This window comes from Hylaeus anthracinus, unplaced genomic scaffold, assembly GCF_026225885.1.
Source record: "Hylaeus anthracinus isolate JK02 unplaced genomic scaffold, UHH_iyHylAnth1.0_haploid 11985, whole genome shotgun sequence".
Taxonomy (NCBI): domain Eukaryota; kingdom Metazoa; phylum Arthropoda; class Insecta; order Hymenoptera; family Colletidae; genus Hylaeus; species Hylaeus anthracinus.
Window position 1 is genome coordinate 965,775 of NW_026534333.1, and position 26,540 is coordinate 992,314.

The 26,540-nt window shown below is 44.6% G+C and overlaps 3 protein-coding genes across 9 annotated transcripts in view; 2 read left to right on the forward strand and 1 right to left on the reverse strand.

The window, feature by feature from the left end:
• Nucleotides 1-208: 208 nt before the first annotated feature.
• LOC128887019 (inactive selenide, water dikinase-like protein) lies at nt 209-4,489 on the forward strand. The gene is made up of 6 exons (XM_054142429.1): nt 209-795; nt 1,605-1,709; nt 1,889-2,150; nt 2,222-2,412; nt 2,487-2,731; nt 2,967-4,489. Exons 1-6 carry the CDS (start codon nt 510-512, stop codon nt 3,117-3,119), a joined length of 1,242 nt encoding a protein of 413 aa, XP_053998404.1. The 5' UTR covers nt 209-509; the 3' UTR covers nt 3,120-4,489.
• Nucleotides 4,490-4,788: 299 nt separating this feature from the next.
• Nucleotides 4,789-7,015, forward strand: LOC128887034 (GTP:AMP phosphotransferase AK3, mitochondrial). Its single transcript, XM_054142463.1, has 4 exons — nt 4,789-5,110; nt 5,654-5,773; nt 5,882-6,054; nt 6,215-7,015. Exons 1-4 carry the CDS (start codon nt 4,942-4,944, stop codon nt 6,422-6,424), a joined length of 672 nt encoding a protein of 223 aa, XP_053998438.1. The 5' UTR covers nt 4,789-4,941; the 3' UTR covers nt 6,425-7,015.
• Nucleotides 7,016-7,368: 353 nt separating this feature from the next.
• The window catches only part of LOC128887016 (cysteine protease atg4da), a 43,303-nt gene continuing 24,131 nt past the window's right edge, over nt 7,369-26,540 (reverse strand). For 2 of the 7 annotated variants that reach the window (XM_054142422.1, XM_054142418.1), the window contains exons 2-6: nt 9,717-9,845; nt 9,287-9,634; nt 8,864-9,145; nt 8,364-8,764; nt 7,369-8,276 (exon numbers count right to left, since the gene is read on the reverse strand). In XM_054142422.1, the coding sequence (XP_053998397.1) occupies nt 8,091-8,276; nt 8,364-8,764; nt 8,864-9,145; nt 9,287-9,634; nt 9,717-9,798 (1,299 nt within the window). In that variant the 5' untranslated portion in view covers nt 9,799-9,845 and the 3' untranslated portion in view covers nt 7,369-8,090. Of the gene's footprint in view, nt 8,277-8,363; nt 8,765-8,863; nt 9,146-9,286; nt 9,635-9,716; nt 9,897-10,188; nt 14,303-26,540 lie in introns of those variants that run through there. The other 5 variants (XM_054142416.1, XM_054142417.1, XM_054142423.1 and 2 more) reach the window with 5 other exon arrangements.

The window sequence follows — 26,540 nt, forward strand, 5'->3', positions numbered from 1 at the left end:
GTCAGTTGGCGAAAATGAAGAGGCCAGGCCGGTGAGAATGCCGGGTATGTAACTCAGGAGAAGCATTTTCCTAACGACGTACCTGGGAGACCGACGGTGAGTGCACATGCGTCGATTCGAAAGAACCAATGAGAAGGCGGCAGCGCCACGGTAGGGACATCGGGGGGACTCTTGGTGGCCTTGCGCGTTCTTCCTATTCCCTGAAAGCTGGAGGCGCGTCCATTTTGTCAGCACGTACGATCCCGAGTAGTCGACGCCGGTGCAAAGTATAATTCCCGTTCGCGACGAGTTCGTGTTACCGGGCCAGTGACTGTCTGTCGGCGGCGTTAGCGGATTTCCCATCGCAGCCTTGAGTGCACAGAGAGCGCGACCGGCAGGCGTGAGAACCCGTGCTCGTGGATATATCGCGCAGGAATCTGAGAAGCCGTCGGAGGAGAATCGTTGTCGCAGGGCCGCGAAACGCGTCGCGTACCCGGTTCGTTCCCGATTCTAGTTAAGTTTTAGCGTAAATGGCGGAACTACAGGGAACCCAGGTCAGTCAGGACGCCCTGGCTGTGGCCCAGCTAGAGCTCGGCGGAAATCCAAATGCCTTGGCGTTGCGTAGGCCATTCGACCCCGTGGCACATGATCTAGACGCTAACTTCCGCCTTACGCGGTTCGCCGACTTGAAAGGATGAGGGTGTAAAGTCCCTCAGGAGGTTCTTGGGAAACTCCTCGAGGGACTACAGGCCGACGATGGTAGCGCACAAGATCATGAACATGCCCATTTTATGCACATGGCCATTCCACGCATCGGTGAGTAGATTAGTTTTATTTGCGCGCAGACACTTTAACGCGCCGACATGTTTGATTTTATGCCGCGTCTCTTCGCTTTAAAATATTTATCCACGTTCGTTACTCTTTCGCCAATCGTGCGTATTATTAAAATTTGTCTCGATTACATTCGTTTTCGCACAATTTCCAGGGGATACTAAAAACGATACGATTGAAAATATATTACGCATTTATGAAATTTTACTTATTACAATTTTTTCTATTTAATCGCATTCGATTCAACGTATAGACATTCTATTTTAGGATGTGTATAAATATCACAATTGCAGAAAATTTTTCCTAGATCATAAATTAACAATTCTTTAACCGACGATATTCAGGGCGCGAATTCTGCGATAGGCGGCCCTATTGTGTCGGTAGCCATGTTGTCGCCTCCCGCCCGATTTCTCCCACGCCACCGGAAATACGGGTGTTCTCAACTTCTTCAAATTTTTCGTTGTAATTAAAATATTTGACAGTCGAAAATTTTATATGAAAATACGAAAATAAATGAATTGAACGAAAACACAAATTTTAGCCGTTACTCTTGCTTCGCGATTTAATTTGTAACTGCATATATGCTATAATTAAATACCGAATATTTCGCGCGCCAAAACGAATATTTAATTTCAATTTTTTTTTACTTTTAAAAAATTAATTCTTTTAAGTAGCAATGGATTTATAGGAAATTTCCCGACATATATATATAAAAAATATACAAGCACAAATTTAACAATGTACAGCTACAAACAAATAATGTACATGTTTATGTATAAACATGTATGTTTCAGGCATTGGCATGGATTCCTCCGTGACTCCGCTGAGGCACGGCGGACTGAGTCTGGTGCAAACTACAGACTTTTTCTACCCGTTAGTCGACGATCCTTATATGATGGGTAAGATACAGAAAGTATACCACATTTTGAGAAAGACATTCTATTTTTTCAGCTGCAACTCTGTAAATTATATTTGTATAAGTTCAGCATTTCGAATAATATTTACGTTTCCTTTTGTTAAGGATAAAATTTATTGTATGGCATCCTCTTTGACCACTGCTATTGGAGTACTTTTCCAGGTAAAATTGCATGCGCTAATGTTATCAGCGATTTGTACGCCATGGGAGTCACAGAATGCGACAATATGTTAATGTTGCTGGGAGTCAGTACAAAAATGACTGAAAAGGAGCGAGACGTTGTTGTACCGTTGATCATGAGAGGATTCAAAGATTCCGCCTTGGAAGCTGGCACGACGGTGACAGGAGGACAGACAGTAGTTAACCCTTGGTGTACGATAGGTGGTGTTGCTTCTACCGTTTGTCAACCAAATGAATACATTGTGTATGCGTTTTTATATAACTTCTATCTATATTTACATCTGCGTATCGTTTAATAATTTATTTTTCGTGCAGGCCAGATAATGCGGTCGTCGGCGATGTTCTTGTTTTAACGAAACCACTTGGAACGCAAGTTGCCGTTAATGCCCATCAATGGTTAGACCAACCAGACCGCTGGAATAGAATCAAGCTCGTGGTCAGCGAAGATGACGTGAGAAAAGCTTACCAGAGGGCGATGGACAGCATGGCCAGGCTTAACAGAATAGGCAGGTGTTTGTTGGTGTTGAAGGCAAACGTTTAAAAAACAATAATTAAAATCTATCTTTCATTCGTCTAACAGCGGCAAGATTAATGCACAAGTACAATGCACACGGAGCGACAGACGTTACCGGCTTTGGCCTCTTAGGACACGCACAAAACCTAGCCAAACACCAGAAGAACGAAGTTTCTTTTGTTATTCATAATTTACCTGTTATCGCTAAGATGGCAGCTGTAGCGAAAGCATGTGGTAACATGTTCCAACTCCTTCAAGGTCACTCTGCGGAAACTAGCGGTGGATTGCTTATTTGTCTGCCTAGAGAACAGGTGTGTAGCAGTATGATTTATACTCGAATAAAGCCTGCCGATACAGTAGAGTATATTACATACAATTAAATACTCTAAAGAACAGCAGGAAGAGTAACAGAGATTTCCATGCTGATTTGCAATTTTAGCATTTTAGTGTCGTCGAATCTCTTACACGCATTTATGTTTCTAACATTTTAATATTACATACCGATAAATTACCAATTCATAACATTGATTTGTAATTCTTTTTCAGGCTGCGGCATATTGCAAGGATATCGAAAAACAAGAAGGTTATCAGGCATGGATTATAGGTATCGTAGAAAAAGGCAATCGCACAGCAAGGATAATCGATAAACCACGAGTAATAGAAGTTCCAGCTAAAGAAAAGGACGGGGAACTCTGGTAAAAGGGTTTATCATTGTTTACCCTTTTATTTACCATCATGCATTTAAAGAATATCACAGGCAACGCGCATTTACGTATGCAGACAGATTACGTACAGATTCAAAGCACTTACACGTGGACAACATTACAAAGAGTTAACAAACTTTTACGTATCTTTACGCTGCATACAAAATACGATAAAATTCGTTTCACAGCAATTTCGATTGTATTTTTGTTTCATAGGTTAAAAACGTGACATATAACAATAGTGGCTCGTAATTTTGCGTTATCTTTATCGAAATTTATTCTTTCCTACCGCACGTTTCTGTTATATTCTTATCTTTATCCAGAGATGAGAATATTTCAATAGCGAAGTGTCTGTAAAATGTTCTTAGCGGTCTTCCCGACAACTATGAATACTTAATTCGAAAACAGTTCACGATGAACATCGTCGGAAAGCAATGCAAACAAAAAATAAGGAGTTTGGATATAGTCTTTCTTAGAATTAACCCTTTGCAGTTAACGAGAACAACAGAAATGTTCAATTTAAATGCAAAAGCTGAGACGATAAACCCCGAAAAAAAATTAAAAAGCAGGGTTCGTTGATTTTTGTTATTTCTCGGCAACGGTGTGTAGAAACAGAACGAGTCGTGCAAGGAGCTTCATTTGTGACCATGTCTGTCGTATAGAGAACATCAGTTTTCTTTATAAATCAGCGAACGCGTTGTTTATTTACTGTAGTATACACAATCTTCGTAAATAGTCTCTATCGAATAAAAGCAACAACATCATCGGCTGATGTTCGCTGATTTCCGGAGAAAACTCGTGTCCTTTTACAGCAAAGGATTAAAACTAAATGTGTGTAAGCATAGCCTCTGGTAGCACTAGACTCGGGCTAAGCTTCAACTTGCATTTGATCAAACTTGCGATACGTTGAGTGACATTTGGATGCTTAGCGTTAATAAAGAATGTTAATTAAGGTACACAAGCGTTAGTTCGTGATTACAAAGATCTATAAATATATTTTAAAGGGTTATACAACATCACGAAAGGTTTTAACAGTGTAATATATACATTAGTTTAATCCACGGATTAATACGGAAACATAGAAATCACGATACTATAGATACAAATTTGTAAACAGAGACGTTACTATCCCGTAGTACGCGTTAACAGGCATTCAACGCCAATAAGATTTTCACGATTTGTAATTTTGATCTCTTGTTACATAGAACTTGTAAGATGTCCAAATGAAAACATGGCCTTTTCTAGTTCTCTCGTTACATACGCTTTTAAAAAGTAATTAAAATAAAACAAATACAAGAATTCGAGCACAGGCCCTAATGTTGTATTACTTTTTCATATGAATAAAGTGCTACTTTTGTCAATAAAGTTTGCGTATTGTTATCGTAATTTCACCCCCTAACCTTTGGAGTATATTGTATCCGCTCGAAGTATTATATTTCGAGTAAAAAAGTGTTTGGCGCCTGTTCGTGTAATTGCGAAATGCGACGACCAGTTTGCATCACAAACCACCAGTATATGTGCACAAGTCGATCATAAAACTTATTCCAAGGCAGCCAATAGACTAAAAATAAAAAACTAGTCCCCTCCATTCATTGGTCGATGGCTTGTTAGTTATCTCGATAACTGGTCGTGCAATCGCGGTTCACAGGTCAACCACTATAGAACGGCCGATATATTTTCCCTCCGCACAGAAAGTTGCCGTTGCATTCTCGTGTAAATCGTTGCTCGTTGGGGAGAATAGTATCAAAAGGAAATCGAGTTGGACATTTAACGTGTTTTCACTATTTGCATCTATTTTTTTTTCAAAGTGACGATTAATGGTAGCGCTATCCACGTGGTGTTCCAAGGCTGCGGCCTTCAGGGCCGTGATATTAGGTGCCCCTGCATCTGGCAAGGGCACTATGTCAGCTCGAATTGTCGAACACTTTAAAGTGGTTCACATTTCTAGTGGTGACAAGTTACGTGTTCACATGAATAATAATACCGGTATGTGCAGAAATCACGATTCGTTTCGTTCATCTTTTATGAGTCATCTCGATGATAATGGGGGACTCGTATCAGTCTTTCCGACCCTCCACACTGCAAAATTCTTGGGATTTCATTTAATTTACAATAAATTAAAATATCCTCCGGAAGAACCTCTCTGTCGTAGAGATGCGTAATTGAACGCGATTAGATTGTCCTCCTCTCATTTCTCATATTATTTCAAAGGATACCCTTATCAATTTATTCAGCCGTTTGCCCTATTTACAAACAATGAAATAGAATCGGCATTACGTTATATTCACGAAGAAACATTGTTTTAATTACATATCTCGACATTGATTCACTTTCACTTGCACAATACTATCTATGCTTAAAGCGTAATGCATAAATCTCATTGCTACAACGATTGTAATAAACATGACGGATTTGATTGACATCGTTCGTTCCAAAGTTTAATGTACCATTAATTAGCATTAAAGAATTATGCCATCAATTGAACGACGAATTTAATGGAAAACATTTGTTCGTAATATTAATATATAGAATTGGGCAAAACGGTCGCAAGTTACGTGCTTTCCGGTAAATTCGTTCCCGACGATGTAATAATCTCGATGATAAACAAAGAAATCGAGCTGGTGGGAGACAAAAATTGGCTGCTGGACGGTAAGTGACGGGATAAAATAGTAATTTCGACATCTTTGGTTTGACCGTGAACGTGCGACAACTACGCGCGGCCAACTAAATTCGAATAAATAGTTGGCATTGATACAGGATTTCCGAGAACGTTGCAGCAAGCAGAAAAGCTACAAAAAACATATCCAGTGAACCTCGTCCTCTACCTTGACGTGCCTGTTCCGGTGATTTTGAATCGCGTGGAAAACAGGTGGGTTCATTTGCCCAGTGGAAGAGTTTACAACATTGGATTCAATAATCCAAAAGTTCCGGTAAGTTGGATTGTTATTCAAACTATATCGTTGACGACATGCCCAGTAAAATTTCCCAATTTACCTGCACGTTTTCCTTGATTCAATAATAAATATCGAAATTTCTACAAATATTTTTATACGACGTTAACTAACATTAATTTATTTTGATTTAAAATAGGGCAAGGATGATGTAACGGGTGAACCCCTGTGTAAAAGAGAAGACGACAAGGTGGAGGTTGTGAAGAAACGTTTAGAAAATTTTTTAGCACAGAACGATCCTATTTTAGAATTCTACCAAGGTATCGGAATATTAAAGAGATTCCATGGTAACACAACAGACGAATTATGGCCACAAGTCAAAGTTGCTATCTCAAAATTTTTATCTTAATTGTAATGTGCTTTTAACAAGATTTTAGTGAAACTTTGTTGCATACGCACATATCTAGATGAATTGTAAGAATATATTAGAATATATAGGAGAGGATTACAATATATTTTTTTGTAATTTTTATATATCTGTCATAATCACAACATAATTTGAACATTTCTTATCGATACAGTACAAAGTTTTTCAGCCTATATGTGCAATTTTGACTTACTTTACAAACACCTATCATTGTATGCAATACTCTATTTTAACTTTTGTATTTAAATGTGCTTATAATAATATTGTCATATCAAATTTGCCGGTACTATTATTTTATAATTGTAAGAAAAATAACAGAACAATAATCTCTGACAAAGTTACTCGGTGTAAATATGATGATTTATATAAGTTAACGGTGAAAAATATTGTATATTTTAATATAAAGAGATCGACGAAGCTAAAAACTGAGTTTGATCCAATAGGAAACATTTGTTGAACTTACATAACCTAAAGTGTTATATGATACGATACGTATTCTGTTTATATCGTTGTAGAGAAGATGAAATGTGCTCGCAATTATAAAGAGGAAATAAAGATCAAAAGATAATTTTTTATAGGTCTTTCCATGTTTATTTTTAACTGTACCGATATAAGAATTGTAACAATTTTTAATTGTGTACAGATCATTAACAATATGAGTATAATATACATTATATATCATGCTCACATCTTTTCCTCGAAAATTAAGTCACTCTTTAGTAATAACGGTAACTTAATATTAGGTATATTTTTTACTAACATGTTTCTCTTTCATAACATAAAACGTTATGTCGTGCGCAGTGTTAAAGCGCGGGAACTTAGTATAAGTTCGGTATAATCATCAGGGCAAGAACTAATATATTAAATAAATAAATAACTTAGGGTTTCGTTATGAAAAAGTTTAAATTAATTCAGACTAAGTGTAATTATAGGTATGCGTGATTCGATATATAATACGCAAACACCTTCGATATAACGACAAAATGAAAATTGGTCATGTGGTATATTGCAAAAAATCTAATATTGCTGCTTTACAAAATAAGTTATATTAGGAACATTTCCTTAAGGAATCGAGAAATGTTTATAAAAATCACTCTTCATAGCAAAACTGTAAACTTACGATCTACGCAAGTCTTGACGCGATCATCGTTCGGAACGCTTCAAATAAATGAATCATTCTCCGTGAAATGATTCAAGTAACTGTAAATTGTATGCTAAATTAATTTCTAATAATTTTTAAAAGCAATTATTTTTGAGATCACGAAACAAAACGAGAAAAATTGTGCAACATATCCAAATATAATTTAAATTACGATCACAGAATTACGTATGGATGATAACGTTTTCGAAGTCTATATAATTTCCTTTTATCGCGAATGGAAAATATTTGGTACGCTATAATCCATGCTATTTAATGGACACGTTAAGATCTTAAACTTTGTTTGCTGCGCGAATTCATTACAGTGAAGAAATATATAACTGCCTAATTACCCAAAGTTCTGCGTCTACTAAAGTTATCAATTGGTTTTTCTCTTGTACACGTATGGACGAATGAACGGAGAATTCCGATTAATGTATTCTTCTCCAAAAACTATCGATGAATGTCTTTAAGTACTTAAGAGATATTTAAACCTCAGCGATAAACGTCTCACTGAACTAATTCAAATTCTTCGCACTCGTCGAGGTCGTCATCGTACGACTCGTTACCTGTGAAAGAGGTAGCAGTAGGAATAATGTTTTCAGCGATGTCAATTTTTTGATAGAGATCTTTTCCGCTCCCTTCGCAGAATAAAAACATCGGATAATCGACTTTTTCATCTTCCGGCACCAAATACTGCAATTTTAAAAAATACCCTTATCACACCTTCTAAATCCTTCGTACTGCAATTAAATTATTCGTATAAGAAACTGTTATACGTACGGAGGGAGCTATCTCCATAAAATTTGTGAAATGCATTTTATTATGAAAATAAAATCCCACGCAACAACTGGGATCCATTTTTGATATCAACATTTTTCGCGGCGAAGTACAATGAAAACTCGTCAAAGTGAAATTGTCTTTGGATACATCGACAGTTTCTTGACAATAATGTGGGTCTAGATTAATCAATTTATCTTCTTGGAAACCGATAAAATAAAGCGAATGTCTAGGTCGACCGCCGATAACTCCAATGCAGGTATCTAATGTAAGGAGATGCGTTAAACAAGACGTATAGACAGGATTTAATTTGTCAGCACCAAGTCGTAAAGGTACAAAAAGTATGAGAGATTTCCATTTGCCGTCGGATGTTTGACATACATTTTCCACATCCTGTAGATAAACTGTAAAAAAATATAAATTAGAACTAAAAATATATAATTGGAATTTCTGCTTGTTAACCTTATTTAATTAAGGTACAAATATCTCGACTACCGCATCACCTGCACAATCTTGAGCAACATAAACAGCCAAGTTACTGAATACTGAATGATGTTCCGCTGCATGCTCTACCGCTTGGCATAACAGATGAGCAACAGAGGATGGCCCATACCAATCTCCTGCGCGTTTTCCCCATAATGCACCCAGGGATACGAGCGTATGTATAGAAAATGGAGATATACGTTCGGGTAAGTCTCCGAACGATTTTATAATTAATCTGTGATTATATTCGTCTAATTTTTGTTGTTCTGTTTGTATCAATTGATCCGGATGCCACCGCCATTCTATAGAAAAATTATATTATTGTAGACACAGAGTATGCCATACTTGTTTTATAATGGCTACTAAGGTAACAACAGAGCATAGATAATATAAACGAATATAATCGGTATTTAACGTTAAATTTTAATAAAAAAAATATGTGCCTCTTCCAAGAAAATGGCAGACCAGTGCTTGTGCCAACATCATCTGACCACTGCGTAGCATACAACCCCAACCGCAATCGGTGGTGAACGTAGATCCGTTTAAAATAGGAAACTCTCTTCTGTATGTCAACCAAAGGCGAGATGCAAAGTCTTTCTTAAATTCTTCTATACTATCTTCGAAACTAATAGCATCCATTGCTAACGATATTTCGCTCCCTGTATCCAATGATTTTTCTGCTTCTGAAGCCTTCTCTAGGAACTCTTCTGGCTTCTTGCGATAAATTTTGCCAAGCAAACATACCGGAGATTCTTTTGAAAAATTTGGTTTTACCATCTTAATGGTCCAGCCTTCAAATACATTAAATTCGAATAAGAACACGTATTATCCAAAGGAGAATAAAGAGCCGATTGATTTCATGCTAATGCCAACCATATTTGACGTTGTTCCACATAGACAATAGTTTTGTTTTCACTTTGCTGTCAACCTCTGTTGCAACATTGGAATCATCCATGGGTAATCCATTGTTCGTAGCTGCAAGCTGTATGTTGGGGACACGATCTGTAGCAATCATTCCAGAGAACAATCCTATCGTACTGTTACTAAAACCCCCTGAGAATCAAAGTGATCTTTGATACGTTAATATATCGCGGGTTTCTAAAGCTCTAAAATGTACAACCTATCAAACGAAAAAAGCTTTGTCTAGCATATGTAAACCGAACACAAAGTATGACATGTCGTCGCTAAACCATTACTAAAACATCGGTAGCAAGGCCAACGTGACTAACAGAGTCGAGTCATCGTCTATAAATGGTAAAGTTAAAGGGGTAAAAAAAAAAAGTGTGAAAAGAATATATCAAGACCTCTCGTACGCAATCAAGTTACGGTTAAATCTGATACTTACCTAACCTCTCCCTTGAGGGCTGCACCTGTCCATTCATGCCCAGTAAGTAAATCTTAGAAAGCATGAACTCCGAAACATTTAAGTATCGCACGAAAACAGCAATCACATTTTCGTACCCGTACGATGACGACGGTTATACTGAGAATCCAGCTAAAACCGTACTTGATTGCATCTCTCTCTCGAACGACTTTAACCACTATTCTCACAGAACAATCTAATACGATTATGCACTGGCCGATGCATGCGCCGAGCTTCGTACAAGCCTTGTTACCATCAATCCTGGCTGTCAACCGAACACTTCATTTTCTCAAAGTGAAATACCAGCTCCGTAAGACACTCTAAAAATGGTTTGTTTCCTTAAAGACGCGCGATGACTTTCGATCTCGAATAAGCGACGCTTGACGGGAAGGAGACGATCGAAAATAGGTTCAAAGAGACGTTCCGAGATGCTGTCGCCTGGTTGCTGGCGACAAGTCGACAGCCGACAGAAAGGGACGCGTGTTTACAAAGACGCGTCGCATGAAATTTAAAGCGCCCGTTGAAATCGCTGCTACCGACACCTGATGGCGTATTCGTGCACCTTACTCGAGTACACACGAGTGCATCGTTGGTACGCACGGATTGCGTTGATCGGATCTGATTTCGAAATTAGGTATCTTATCGAAGCGTACACATTCTCGAGGAGTTTTTAATCGTACCGAGAAAACAAATAGAAACAAATAATCGATACTTATCGCTTTCTATTTATTTTTTTTGCAACGGATACGTAACAATTCCATCGTGCCTTTCGGTATTCGTTTTTCTTTGTATCCATCGATCGATAGATCGTGCATCAACGAAGATCGTTTCCAAAGCTCAGAAAACGTTCGAGAAATTTCATTCCCGAAATATGCTACTTATTACTTCGATAACCGACGTTGAGAAGTCCACGAATAATATTAACGCAAAGTGGAATTTATAATTTGTTTAATCGTCCATATTACGGTACTATGGAACGGATCTTAAGTAGTTCTTAAAGTGGATCGCCATTCCATTAATTAATACCGTTTCCGTTGAGAGGCTAACAAACACGGTACCGCGTTCGCTCGGAATTAAAAATCTCTCGGCAACGAGCGTTTGCGCGATATAAGCGATTAACCCTGGGGCTCGTTCAAGTTATTGAAAACTATGTAACGAAAGGAACGTTGGTTGATACGTAATTCGATTAAAAATCTGCTCGACAACAAAACATTTACTCGATACGTTCCCCAATGATCCCGCGATTCTTGTACCTCCGGTTTCGAGTTCTAGTTTTCTAGCCTCTTATGGTCCACTTTCGTAATATTACTTTCGTCGCGTACAGATTTAAGACCGAATCTTCGTGATATTACGTTCGTCGAAAATGGATATAGCATTGCCGTTTGTACCGTTCGCGCATTATTTTGCGACGATTTGGAGGAGATCGGTGGATCGAATGTTACGAGTATATCGCGAGCTACATTTCCGTACAAATTTCGTACAAGCTCTTAAGTAGTTAATTCATAACCGGCCGAAATGGAATAAAATTCACGAGCATGATTAACGGAGAACAACAGGAGAACGCGATTAATGGAGAAATAAGAGAGCGCGACCGGAGTACATTATCCCCTTTGGCTGTGGCGCAATAATGCACTTTTGTCGCGAAGGTCGGGTAGGGATAGGGCGAAAAACGTACCGAAAGGGAAAAGAGAGTTGCGCGGTTGAGGGCGAGGGTGGAATCGGAGGAAGAAACGACGCGACGGAGACCGAGAGCTTGCGCTCGACGAGCGGAAGAGAGAGTGGCAGAGAGGAACTGTCATGCGCGTCTTGTCGCGGAATAACCAATGAGGTACGCGGATCCCGGGTTACCTCATTGATTACCACGTTCGCGCTCGTTCTAAATTTCGCATTGTGCCCGTTGTCGTCGTCGCCGAGCCGTTGCAAAATATGAATCGGCCTCGGCGTGCCGGGCGTCATCGCGCCAGCAACCCAAAGAGAAAGATTGATGGAAGGAAATGGAACGGTCTGCCTGTCAGGACAATAATCTCACTCCTGGCTGTGTTGCATTAACAATACCCGTCGGCAGGTATATTGAAAAGCTTCGGGGTAAATCTCTGTGGGGCGAGAAGAAGGAGGTGGAGGAGGTGATGTCGGCAGGTAGGGGAAGGGATGTTCCCTAAAGCTGGCTTGTGTATGCGTACGTGTGTGTGTAGGTGGCACGCACGCGTCCAATGTACGCCGCTAATAAAAGCCGGTTTGACGAAGCTGAAAAATCAACAAAGGGACACGCATAGCTGGGGATAATTATTTGTGCAATAAGTATTACTCGCTATTGTTTCGTTGAGCGGTGGGAGAGGGTAGGTGGCGGGGTAGGACGAGGGGGTTGCAGGACGGAAATTAGGTCATGCAAGAATATCGACGGACCGACGTAATCACGGTGCACGGCTCGAATAAGGACATTAACGAGTCACGCTTTCTCCTTGGCTTGGGATCCTTCTTTGCCTGACGTCGACGACTCTATCGCGCGGACAACGTGGGTTCTCGTTCGATCGTCGAACGAGCGATCGATCTTGCCAACGCCTGTCGCTGAACGCAGAGAATTCGTTCGGATAGGCGAACGGTACGGTGGTAGTAATTGTTCGGTGGCCTCGAACGGCAATTAATTTTCATCCAACCATAGTCGCAACGCAACGTTTTGGAGTCGATGCCCTCCTCGACTCGAAGCGGCGTTGGTCACTCTTGCTTTCGTTAACCGCGCAATTTCTCCCCTTTTTCTAACCTCGGGCGACCTCGGTTTGCAGAGTAGGCTCTAACGGGAGACGAGCCGAATCCGTCTAACGCAAGAGTCAAGAGCTAGAACGTAAACGTTGGACAAATTGGTCTCCGGGGTCCTCCGGTTTCAACCTCTACTTCTACTTCCTTTCCCTAGTTTTTCCTCGAGCTTCGCCATCGACCAGGAGCCTCCCTTTGCAACTTGATAATACCGTAAGAAACCCTACTAGCTAATATAGTCGGATCAACCTCAACTGGTCCCTCGAGATCTCATCCCCCAATTCTGACTCATCGCATCAGTCGCTGCTCCGACTTTTACGACACCTCGTTTAGCCTGCGGCTTGAAAAACAACTATTTCCACGCTACTCACGTTTTTAATATTCGAAACGATGACGGAGGAAACGATGGCGTATCGAGAACTCGTAAGAAAAAGATCGGTCGGCGACCTTCGGCAACCAATTGATGTTGTTTCCCTGGTGTTAGCCCCCGTCAGAGAAGAAGACAGCAAGGAGAAATCCTTATGCGACTAACAGGACTGCATGAGAAAATCTTGTGCCTCGCAAACACGTAAGAGGATCAGACGATGCGAATGGTCTTCGGAAGTCCCGCTTCAAATGCGACCACGAGGCATGAATAGAGCTCAGGAAAGGGATAACACAAGCGTGCGAGATCCTTTTGATATTAGAGAGCTGCACGTCGATTCATGGATCCTCGTAAGGCCGTACACTTGGCGTCCAATCGATACAAATTAATATCGATTTACGAACTCGTGAATACGTCTTTTCAGGAATCGAACGGGCCAATTTATCAACCGAAGAATATACTCGAGGAAATACGCAAAGGATCGCATCGACTACATCGAGAGACCGCAGATTCTCCATAGCTAGGATAACAGATCGAATAACGCGATGTCTACGGCACTTGGCGATTTCAAAGTGGAGCTCGAGCGATTTTCACGGAACTATTCATGGACCTGGCATTCACGCGAACATCGTTATTGCACGACTGATAATTCCTATCGGGAGAAGTACTCATTAGTAGTGGTATATTTCTGCGCACGGCCCGAGGGACCGTGCAAATATGCACGGCTCGTCAAACGCGGAAACGCGAGCAGCTTTGCGCGATATTAGCCGGCGAAATCGATAAATCGACTCGACTTCCGGCTATGGAAACGTTGACGGAAGATAGCGAATTAAAATTCTGTCTTGGTCCTCGTTCGCTCGTGTTCCAACGAATTGACCGCACGATAAATATACCTTTCTCGCGAACGATATCGCACAATTTTTGTTTCGTAATCGAAGCTGGATTCGCGATGAATTCTCGGCCGCTCGTCTAACGATTGCGAATAGTGGAACAACGGAGAAATAACCGAAAGGAAAATAAATTATTCGCGAAATTTTCAGCAAAATGAGGCTAGGTATGTATGAATAAGTACGGTAAGTTAAAACAAACTCGCGAAACTCGGCGAGCCGTGGAGCGATTGATTAATACCCGGGTACAGCTGCTCGCGGCCCCGCGCCGCTGAAAAAACCGCTCTCGCAAAAGAAGCCGAGAAAGATTGGCAAAGTTCGTGGAAACGAAATGAGATCTCGAAAAGGGAAACTCTCCGCGGTTTGCTCGGATCCGTTTCGCGATAATGAGAATTTAATATCCGCGCTAAACTGAACATTTTCGACGGATTCTCGCCGATCCGTGCACACCCGGCGATTGAATTTCGACTGTCGATGCCGGTGTGGTAGTTGGCGTGCTTCGCAGGTTGTTATCCGCCAATTTTAACGAGGCTTCGCGTATAGACCGAGAACCAAAAAGTATTCGTTCCTTATTCGTAATCGAATACTCGCTAGTTTACGGGACGAGCGGCAGATAGGGGGTATATCATTGTAATTACCTTCTAACGTAGTTTGAAAAAAAAAAAAAAAGCTGCCTACCCAAAATTAGATCTCCACCGGTACGCGTTGCGCTCGTTAACGAATCGCTCTCTCCCCGAAGGTTGCAAATGTGAAAATAACCATCTCGTCGGTAATCTCTACAGCGTTGAAGAAGGTCGTTTAAATGCAGACATCCGAGTCGGAGGGACGAGACTGGAATATCCGACGAATCAAAATTCCGACATCCACGCGGCCCGAGGATTCCGTTTTAATTAATGCGCGCCGTCGTCGGACTTTCTGATGGCCCGTGGAAACTGTGCCGCGTTTAGGGACATTATTTCCCTCGCGAAGTTTATCCTGGACAGAGTAAATCCTGGAGGGCGCGCTTTTCAGTATGACACGCGACACTGTTTAACCTATCGCACGTGCAAACGCGCGAGACTCGCCGGGAGGCACGGGTTAGGATGGAACCGTAGATACCACCTTTTGTGCGATATTCTTGAAAAAAGCACGAGCACGGACGGAGCGTAAACGTGTTGGTATATTTGATGCTTCGCGTCCGCGGGAAGCTCTGACGCTATCCAGCAATTTTACTTTTCTACTAGCTAAATTACCCGACGTAGCTCGACGTAAATGTACTACGTTTACGACTCGTGTTCGCGTATTTACGCCGTGAGCTAATCGAACAAAAACATCCGAAAGCGTCTAAAGAAACTGTGCCGAATGTTCCGCGCTTTGCGGACGGAATCTTGGTAATCTTCCGTCGAGTGGAGTCATGCAACGTTCAATCGAAGGTGTCGAGCGGTTACCTTGAAAACACCTGCCTATTACGCACGCGCCCCCGTCGCGACGATGATCGTAATTAATTCTGCAAATTAAACACTCGTTGTCTCCGTCGCCGCATGCTCGAAGACCGTGTTAATTTATCGTTATAACATTATTGCAGGAATTACCGACGTCGCTGCAGCGGCACGTGTAACAGCCACTTGTAAATTATACCGACATCATAATTTACGAAGCGCTGTACGTTTGCCTCGGAACGTTTGCAAACAGAGATCGATCGATCGTCTCGACCTTCTGGTTATACGTAAGACGTAACGTCGATTAAACCCTATTTTGCCTTTTGTTTATTCGTACTCGAACAAGTTGAAACGTTGTATCGCCGGAACTTTGTTACGGATTTTCGTCGTTCATTTTTTCACGAATAAATATTCAGTTGCATACAGATTTTTATTCTTCGCCCAAACGCCCGTTGTTCGTTATTTACTCGTAGGTGACGTTCGGTGATAAATCGTCGGCTATGAGTGGCACTCGTAGTTGGCGGTGAACGTGTTGAAAATCCGATTCGTCGAGGTCTTAAAAATAGCCAACCGCTGGAGGCCATTAACTCCTTTATTCGATGGAAATTTAAGCACGGTCGAGAATTTGTTCATCTTAGGGTATAGATAGAAATCCGACTGGCAACGTCGGCTAGAATACCAACGAATGCGAATCGCGTTCGTAACATATTTTTTCTTGTCAGGCCGAGCTTCGCTGCACTCGGGTGCCAAGCAATCACCAGTTGTCGGAACGTTTATAGAAATTGGCTTATTTTCGCCGATAACGATGTATCGGTAAGAGTGCGACGCTATCCCGTTCCTTTCTTTAGTTTACAAATTCGCTTACAATAGCTTACAGTTTAGACTACGCGCCTTTAGCCAAAGCTTACGGGCTCCGATAGCCTTTGAGGAATGGAATCGTTCTACTTTACGCTTAACGTGTTGCAGCTCTGTTATCGGGTTAAGAATAATGTGATTCAATCGGCAAGGGGAATATGTACGGGGGTGGGGGGGTAATTTCCCTGAAAATACAGAGACTCATCGGAAACAATGAAGTAGCCAAATAACGCCGACGGTGACACAGACCACCGTTTGAGCTCCAACTGGAACGCGTTCCTCTCAGATTTTAATTGACGATCGGTGATCCGCGACACGAGCTCGGTTATCGGTGACCAATGATCCATGACGCGAGCACAGGTACATCAAATAGACACGAACCGTACGACACGCTAATATCGACGTTTCATTCGGTCCCCGGAGATAGGAAGCTTGCGAAACGTCGAAACGCTTTTCCTAAAGGACGCGGTACGCACGAAAGCCTCGACTGGTATCAATCGTCGAGGAAGAAATGCTTGGCTACGCTATTCGCACGAACCCCACGTGTGTCGATAAATGCTTAACGAGCCTAAATGAAAGAAAGAAATACTCGGAACCGACGGAGCACAACAAAAAGATAACCATTATCCGGGTTGGGTACCTTTTCACCGAGGCATACAAAGGGTAACGAGACATAAGTGACGCGACGACCGTGTATCTACGAAATCGTGTAACACGATTGTTGCTGTGTAGCGTTAAAGACGCGAACGATGCAGAAGCGGGGCACGTTAAAAACATGCAAAGTGTATTATAATTTGAAATAATGAAACGCGACTTTTCGCGATCCATTTATTCGCGTCACGCGATACGTCGACGTCTCGCGAAACACAATTTGTAAAATGCTTTCGTGAAACGTTGGAACGTCGCCGTTGTCCGATAAAGATGAGGACACTTTCATCGGGATTGAAGACGTTTTGGAAATTTTCGCGTCAAGATGAAAAAATTGGCGGGAAATTCGGGACGAGCAGCAAGAATCGCGAGGGAAGAGAAAATGGAGACGGAAGAGGAACGGAGACGAAAGAGCAGCTCCGCGCCGGTGGTGGGAGCGGCGGTCTCGGTGGTGAGGGCAGAAAGAGAGACGAGAGAAGAGAGAAGGGAGAGAGGAATATCGCGAGAGCGCAAGAGTGAGCAGTAGATACGGGGCGAGAGCAGAGAGGGTGGTTCGGCCGGCCGGCCAGTCGTGCTGTAGCGGCAACCACGACGCGTTAGTCGCTTCACGTTCACCGCGATGTTTCCAAACAACCCCCTCGGTGATCCTTTCGAACCCTCGAGGACCGATCCGCGGAAGGGATGAACTGAGGAGAGATCGGCGGCCGGTCGATCGTCCGGGATCGGGACACGCGTCGACGATGCGCACGGACCGCTGAGCTCGGATGCCACGTCCTGGCATCCGCATCCTGGCCTCCACGCCTAATATCCGTTGGTACGATCCGTATCCGTCGCGGTCTCAGTCAGTGAGATCGTTCTGGTGATCCCGAACGCTTTGACTTTCATCGAAACCTCGACCACGTCGCGATCCAGAGGGGTGAAACGACCCGCTGTCTCCGACGCTTCGATCCTCCACCCTCGATTCGCAGCTTCCTCCCCGACGTTGCTGGTAAACAAAGGAGGATCAAGGGGAATTTTCGAATACGGTTCGTGGATCACTTTTAGAACACGTGCAGGGAGAGGTCTCGGGCTCGCGAATCGATTCGAGGGTACAAGTGGTTTCGTGGTTCGTCCAGACAGATTGCCGCTGATCCTTGGGATCAGCCTACTCTCGCCCGTTGCGAGGGAAAGCCTCGGGCATCGAAGGATCGTCCGAAGGTGGTAAGTACGAGGGGATCTTTTAGGCGGAAGAAAAGCTTTCGCAAGGTCCATCAAGGACGAGACGTTCGATCGTTTCTCCTACGGCTCTACACCCAGCTGATCCTTGCTGGTTGCCCGAGATAACCTTGCTTTATCTAAATCTCTAGGTCGGACACGAACTATCGCGCGCTTGTAATTAACGGGCAACTCTTTCGTTTTCTCTCTCTCCCTCGGTTCTCCTCTCTCCTTCTCGATCCCGCTGCTGCGCGGATATTCAATTTCCATCGCGAAAGAACTTTCGCACGCGACCCGAGAACGTACAACGCATCGAGCAATGATCGCGGAACTACTCGCGGCTGGCATCGATCGACGGCGGAGCCACGTTAAATCGAAGATGGACCATATCCTCGTTTAGATAGCATTTCGTTTAATCCGTTATTCGTTCGATACGAATTGTAATCTATACGAATATCCACGCGCAGCTATTAGTTTGCACGACACGGTTATTATGTACTCTGTTTGCATAGCGATAAAAAGGTTACTCGTAATTAGACCTTTAATACGGTATACGCTATTCGTAGCAGAGTATTCGTTCGCTGGCAATAGTTTACATTGGCTGTCCTATCCATTTTCACGGCAACGTCCAAACGAGACTGCTCGATTAAATAAACGCAACGAGTAATTAGTACGCGATACTTGCACTGTTCGTCTGTTATTCGTATCGAGTTTCGTGTATCTGTGCGCTGGATCCTTGGCACGAATCGATTTCGCGAGACACGTGTCGAGGAAGACGTCGGACCAGGTGTACCAAGAATAATTGTCCACCCTTGGCGGTCGTCGATCGAGCCGCACGCCTGACCAAAGGATCGCGAGAAGTGGGCCGGTGTATCAGCGATTTAGGGGCGGGTAAACACGTCGAGCGTTCCCGCTGGCTGATGGTATCGATTCGATACGCATCATATTCGTACGCGGTAGCGCTCCGGGGTTAATTATTTCCCACGGAGAGGGAACGACGCGACGCGGACGAGCCGGGCGTCGTCGGCTGCGTGCTGCCAGCATTTTTTTCGCGGCGACGGATGAATGAAGCGGAGATCGTTATTTAGGTCAGTCGGCAATTTTCGTACCCGGGGCTTTTAAGGGTCCGTCGTCTAAAGGGTTTTCAGACGCGGCGAGGGTGAAAAGGAAGGATTGAGAGGGAAGGGGTGGGCGTCGGGCGACGATAACGCTAACCTACCGCTTGAAAAGGCACGGTTCCGTAGATTTCGCGCTAGCTAGACCGATGTCACCGACGCGGAGAAGCGGTTGAATTCGTGGAGTCGAGTTTCGTGACTCGGATCGAGGCTTCGACTTCTTCTGTCGGGAACCAGCCTCGAGAGATCGTCGATGATCGCGCCTCGAGTCGAATATTATTTTCATCGAATTTTTCGATCTTTCAAATATTCCAGATATTTTTCGTCCACGTATCCCGAGTATTTCAACGCCGAAAATGGATGTTGAATAATCGAATGCTTTCAAGCGGTTCGAGAATAAAAATCCAGCGAATGTAAATCTGGAGTGTTGGCCAGACGACAGGTTCTCCATGATTTATCCGTCGGGACACATATTCCGAAACATCTCATCAGATTTGTATATGATACATTTTTTAGATGCTTCGCGTCGATGGAACTCCCCTCTCTATTCAGGCGAATTGTTCAAAAACAAGAGCAAATGTATTACGTTACTTGGTCGTTAGGGAAACGAAGAGGTTAAACCATTGTTTACTGCAAGAGTGTAGATATCGGAAGCTTCTAGTATTTCACGCTTGTGCTTGAATTCATTAAATTGCTCTAAATTAATCTCCGGGAGTCGCCTAGCCTGCGGAGGTCTTTGGGTCTGTAGCTTCTAAAGCCCCGTGCCTTAATCCCGGTCTCTAGGAGTCTATACCACGTGCAGGGGTCGTTGTTCGGGCGTTGAAAAAAGAACAAGACGCGACAATGGTCCAACGGCGACCTTCTTTAAGTGCAATTAACACAGACAGAGACTTTCGAAACGCATCGAACTCGAGAGCTTCCTAAAAGTTAAGCCGACTTCCGTGCTTCCGAATTAATTAGAGCACGAACAGCAATTGCATTCCGCGAGGTCTCACCGAATTCGCTCCTCGATCTCGCCGAGAAGGATCGTCGCTAGGTCCGGTTCGCGTTCGAATCCGAGACGTCTGAAACTATCAAAATTTAGTGAAAATTAAACTGCTTTTGGATTTTAATTAACGAAAATTTTAACGAAAAATCTTCGATACTTGTTAAAAGCATCGGGATCCGTCGAGACTTTAAAGGTGATGATGATGGCTCGATAGAAAACCGAGCAAGACTTTCCAGACTAATCAAGACTCGGACACGTCAAGACTTATCGAGACTTGGAAGACCTACTGGTATCGAATAACGTTCCGAGCGATCCGAAAGTTTCGAGACTGCAAAGTTTCGATTCTCCTGGAAGCACAGATTCGAATGGCCATGGCTATCGCGAAGCGACTCGGAACCTCGGCTACCCCCGTTGAAACGATACGCCACGTGGTCCAAACGGGAGAATACAAGGAGACGTCACCGACTCGAACCGTCTTTCCGGTAACCAGCGGCTTCATCGATCACCGACCAGCCTAACGAGCTCGTCCCGAGGACAATAAGAGGTATCCTCAGCGAAGCGAGAGATAGCGGAAAAACGAAGGCTCCGGAAGAAGCAGATGAAAGAGAGCAAGAGTTGTCTTTCGATGACGCAAGCTGGCTGACCGGCTGGCGAAACGGTAACGAGGACAACGACAAAGAGACCGCCTCGAAGAGGCACGGAATCAGTTTCAGTGAAACAAACGGATGATATAGGTGTTTTTTTTTCTGAAATGGTAGGGAAACGTGAATCCGAGGGAAGTAGCCGCGGGGAGTCGAAAAAATAATCTCCGCGGAACGTACACAAGGGGAGGTGGGGAGGTGGTGGGGGGGGGGGGGAGAGGTGGTGGATAAGTGTCCGCGGGCGAGCGGGACAAACTTCTGGAGACTATTGATTTGTTTTTGTTGCTCGCGATAGCCGAGGTCGAATGTGTGTCAGAAGCCATTCGGCGAACGAGATTTCCCGAGGGCGAGGCTGAGGCCAAGGGAGGCAGAAACAACACGATGAAGGTAGCCGGAAAACGTCGCCGAGGCAATTATCGCGAGCGCTGAAAACGAGGATCAAACGTCCGAGACTTGATCGGCCGGATGTTACGGAAACGGATAGCTAAAGCTTTCCATTATTTACGAATATCTCCATTCTTTAGCGACATCCTACACTCGATAACTACGAGACTGGGAGTCGCCAGGCCATCGTTTAGCGCCCACGCGGATACCCCTCGGAGATCTGTTCAGCCGTTAACGGAACCGTAAACTTATACAAAACGAAGCGAACAGTTTGATGGAAAACCAGTCTTTTGGCGAAAAGCTATCGCTACTTTTTATCCCTTCTACCGAATCTCTACCAATTCCCGCGCTAACGCAAAGTACGCGATCCGAGGGAGTTAATTAGACCCAGCGTAACTCGAACTGGCTTGGACTCGTTTCGTGGACTATTCAACTCGGTCCGAGTCGAGGGTCGTCCGGATTAATCGCTCGCGATTCTAACGACATCGTCGAATGGCAAAGACCGTCCCTCTCCTTTCTTGCGTCTGGCGACGTCATCCGAGATCGGAATAACCACGAGCAGTTCTAACCGCGTTACACGGGAATCGATCGACCCGGAAAGAGATTGTAGAATCGCGTCAGACAGTCCCGGAAGGCCTTCGAACGAGGGGGCGGTTGTGACATTGGAGAGCGGAGACGTCTTCCATCGAAGGTCTGCGCGACGCTTTCGAGATCGTTTTCCAGACGCGCTTGTTAGCAGACCCACGGGAGATCGGAGAACGCGCAACCGACTTGTCTCCCTTCCGGGACTTGCTTGCCCGTCGAATTCCCGAGGGTCGAAAACCCTATTCCGCGCCATTTCGTTGACGTTGTCTTGATCCGGTAACGGATGCGAAACGCGGCTCGAGTAATGCCTCGGATATCGATAAAATATGCTGCTCGGATTCGCCATTAGGTATCACCCCCGCCGCTGTTTACGTTTTCCCGGTAGACGCCAGCCGGAAACTCGAAGCTTCGCTGTCGAATTTGGAAGCGGTGCAGCCTCGGGATACCGGTGTCGACTGCTGCTTTTAAGCTTTCGAATTCCGGCCCACTGTGCAACGTTCGCGGAGATGCGAGCATCGCGGCAACGGAAGACACGTAGGTATTTACTGCTAGTCATTCGCGGTCCGACCGCATAGCGACGAGACATACCTCGGATTTGTCGTCTGTACGGCATATAGTACAACGTGGATGAACGGTACGATCCTCTACCCTCGGTCCTCGCAGTCAGGGGAGGAATACATAGTTTGTTGCTCGGGAGTTGCCGAGGTAGTTCGATTGGCTGTCGCGTAACGACGATACCTTTACTCGCACGTATTTTAGTTACTGGCTGAATCGGTGTAGCGTGGATTACTATACAGTGCGACTGCTCGAAAGAAACGAGGCAAAGGCGTGACCGAACGGTGAAATTTCCTTGCCTCTGTTCCCTACGGTTCGTAGGTTTCTCGCCAACTCCTGAACAATATACGATATCGGATTCGAAATAACAAACTCCGTCGTCGTTGAGGGTGGCGACGGAAGGCAGTTTTCCCTCGAGTGATTTTTACTCGTGGTGCGTAGGGGAGAGTAAGAGAAAGTTGGAATCGGGCACGGGCCACGACGGACTCGTGAAGCGTGATCGCGATCGCGAGACGTAACGGAAAATGCCGCGAGGGTGCGAGACGGCGAGACGCCTCGCTGGCTTTGACAACGGGGTCGTGGGAGAAGGTGGAGGAGAGCCACTAAATGAACAACAGCGGCGCCTTCGTCGGGATGTGGAAGAAACGGGAAGTCGAGTAGCGGAGAGTGCGACTTCAAAGAAGGACGAGAAGAGGACGGCGGAAAAGAGAGGGTAAAGGGCAGGTGGAAAGGGCCGGGGGGGAGAAGGCGAGGAGCGTGGCATGAATTAGAACTCATTTGGTAAAGTGTTGCGCGTGTAGCGAGTTTTGAAGAGGTCGTTGGGGGTGGTTCGACGTCGAGGTAGGAGAGAGAGAGAGAGAGAGAGAGAGAGAGAGGGTGAAAGCGGTCGCCGAGGTGTGGAGGGGTGAATGCAGAGCGAGAGCGACGGGACTAAAAGCGAAAACGAGGATGGAGAGAAACGGCGAGTGCGATATGAGAAAAAGAGTCGGCGGATGAGGATCGAGCGAGCGAGCGAGAGGTTGACGGAGAAATAGAGGGATATCACTTTGCTGGTTCTCGCTTCGTTCAAAGAAAACGGGTCGACTTGTCGAGGTTGTATGACTACCGAGTAAGTAATACCCTTTAATCAACAACTGGGAAGAGTAAGGTCGGAAAGTTTATACCTGCGAATCGGTACGCGGAGTGTCCAAAAAGGTAGCCGTACAAAGTTTCGGGGGTTGTCGATGGATTCTCGTCGAAAGAAAAAGGTTCTTCGTACCGATCATTGTTCCGGTTAATGCTCACCGGTGTTACGCAGCGCTCTACCCTTTAGACCGTGTTAACCCTCCCTTGCCGAAATTCGCGAACTGCGTCGTCTGTAGCGGAGCAGATTTACTCAGTGGTCTTTCAAGAGCGGCACAGCTTCGGTACGAAAATATACGGAACACTCAGCGGTTCTAACCGTTATCCTCGTGATTTACGACAGTCCTTCTGTTCCTCTAAGCACTTACTCGAACGAAGAACAGATTCCCCGTAGCAAATCTCGCAAAAGAGAGCTCGAAAATCTCCGCGGAAACTTGATCGTTACGCCTTACACCTTACGCCTTACGCCTCGTGTTCTACGAAAAATCCAAACTTTCAATTCTTCACCTTGTCCGACGAGTCTAAAAACACGCTCAAAAAAGGTTCGCGATTGTCGTATTATTCGTCGCGATGTTCGTTACTAAAGGTGTTTCTCGGATCGGAAACAGAATTACAAAGTAGTCGAATCCAATGTTTCAACTTGAAAACGGTAGCTTCCGAACGAACGATCGTATCTTCCATCCGGACCCGACCGATCCGTTCGCAAACCCGTCTTTCTATGCATTCGACGTTACACAGAAGACAAAAACAGTCACGATCCTGACTGAACGAGTTGAAAATCGTTCCATCGTACGTCGAAATTCGCTCGTTTCAACCCTTTCGGTATAACGAGCGGCTCTTGTAGTTCGCGGTACGAGAACATCTCTTAAAACTTTTCCCATTGTTTTCGCGTTCTAATTAATTTTTTAGAGCTTTCCTTGGACCACGAGGTGCACAAATCAGAAACCGATAATTGCAGCTCGCATGTAATATACAGTCCGAACTTGTGTGCCGCTCCGGTTAGCCGTGGACTACGTCGAATCTCTTAAGAATCGGATTCGCTTTACGAACCGTATAACGGCACGGATTGGGGCATTTTTCGTTGCCGCTTCACCGTAGCGAAGGGGTTCGTACCAATGGAAAAATCTCGAAAAACCAGAGTTCAGGTTTTTTTTTCCACCCGAAGAGCGCTTCTGAAAGCGGGACAAGCTGTTCGTCCCTGTTAAACAGGAAATTTTTGCGAGATTATTCTTCTCTTCTGCGACGAAATCGTCGCAATTGTTTTCGAAAACGTGCAAACACGCGGGAATTTTACAATTTCACGGTGAACGGTGCTTCGGAAAGAACGGTTCCGATCGGAGCGCAGCGATTCTTCGCGGAAAAGTCGAGACGCGGTGTCTCGCTTTCGAACGAGGACAGACCGTCGAGGATGGCAATTTAGCTAAAGAGATCGCGGGATCTCTGGAATGAATGGTTAAAAATTGAAAGCGGTGGCGTGCTGCTCGAGCAAGTTAACAGGTGTTCTCGTTGAAGCATCGAAAGCAGCGAGGCTTTCGAACAAAAACGTTTCAACCGGTAGTTTTGTCGCGAAACATTGTTGAAACTTTTCGCTCCGAACGTTCGCGGCAAAAGGATCGAAGAGGGTCTCGACTCGACTCGTCCCACCTTTTCAGAATAGACCACTCGCCGCGTGAATTTTCTCCCGAAATGTGACAAAGATTTGTCGTATTGGAACTCCTTTTCACTTATTCGATGCTACCTTCCAATCGATCGCGATTCATTTTTGCTTCGAGAGTTCGATATTTCGTCTTTATACATTTATTTTAAAGATTATCCGTATCTACTGCTCTCCGCTGCCGGGGAAAATTTCCGCGGCAAGCGCGTTCCGCGGAACTTGTTGAACGCTTCTCACGTGGTTCGCCGTCGGCGTCGGTCGTTTCTGCGACGATGTTCCGCGGAATGTATCGGCTCTGTGTATCCGGGTTTTCGGACTGATAATTTTGCGGCTAACTTCCGGCCCGTGATTGCCCAGGAAACTGGTAATGTGCGTACGTCCTACATACGCGAGAGAGGATCGAACGTTTCCAAAGTCGGAGCCTCGAAGACACGCGCGAGCATCGAGATTGCTTTTCGCGGGGAATCCTTCTCCGAACGCCTCCCTCACCGTGGAAAAGAACAGCTGGCATTCCGCGATACGTCCGACGGAAAGGAAATTGTTCGGAAATTCGCGCGAAGAAATAATGGAGAACGAACCGAAGGGAGAACCGGAACTCGAAGCAATATTTCTAGTTAATTGGATATTTCTGATGTTACCTTTGCCCTGGCTGTTTCGTAACCTTCTTCCTCGAGCCAGAGGTGGCTGAGTTTTTATGAAGAAATTGATGGAAAATGTACAACGACGTTTCTTTTTTGTTCTTTCGTACAGAGTCGCGAAAGTGAAAGTTTACGCGTTAACATTAACAGGAACGTTGTCAACGTCGAGTGGCTTCGTTCCGTTGATTCTACTCGACGACCGCGCGGAAACGATCAAAGAACGAATTACAAGCGAGCCGAGCAACTTCTGTCGCGGGACGGTGCTCTGGCTAGGGAAAAAGGTCCTTCGAGTTCGTACGGCGAAGAAAATCGATGTACCTGAATTAAAGGCTCGGGTTAGGCGCGAATATCGGGGGAGCTGTTGGAATCGCTGGGAAAGCTTCGAGTAAATATCTACAGCGCGCTGCACCCACAGGTCGATACTCTGAACGGCGAAACAGACGGTATCCCTTTATATTTAAAACCGGAGAGCCTCGGAGGCAGAGGGATGGTTCCGCGCGAAGAGAAACTACATCGAGCGAATCGGCTACGAAAA

Excerpts from the sequence above, each read along its gene's own strand:
- LOC128887034 (XM_054142463.1), top strand. The coding sequence starts at position 4,942 with ATGGTAGCGCTATCCACGTGGTGTTCCAAGGCTGCGGCCTTCAGGGCC. Across the intron at positions 5,774-5,881 it reads CAAAAATTGGCTGCTGGACG|GATTTCCGAGAACGTTGCAG; the intron begins GTAAGTGACGGG and ends GCATTGATACAG. Across the intron at positions 6,055-6,214 it reads TCAATAATCCAAAAGTTCCG|GGCAAGGATGATGTAACGGG; the intron begins GTAAGTTGGATT and ends GATTTAAAATAG.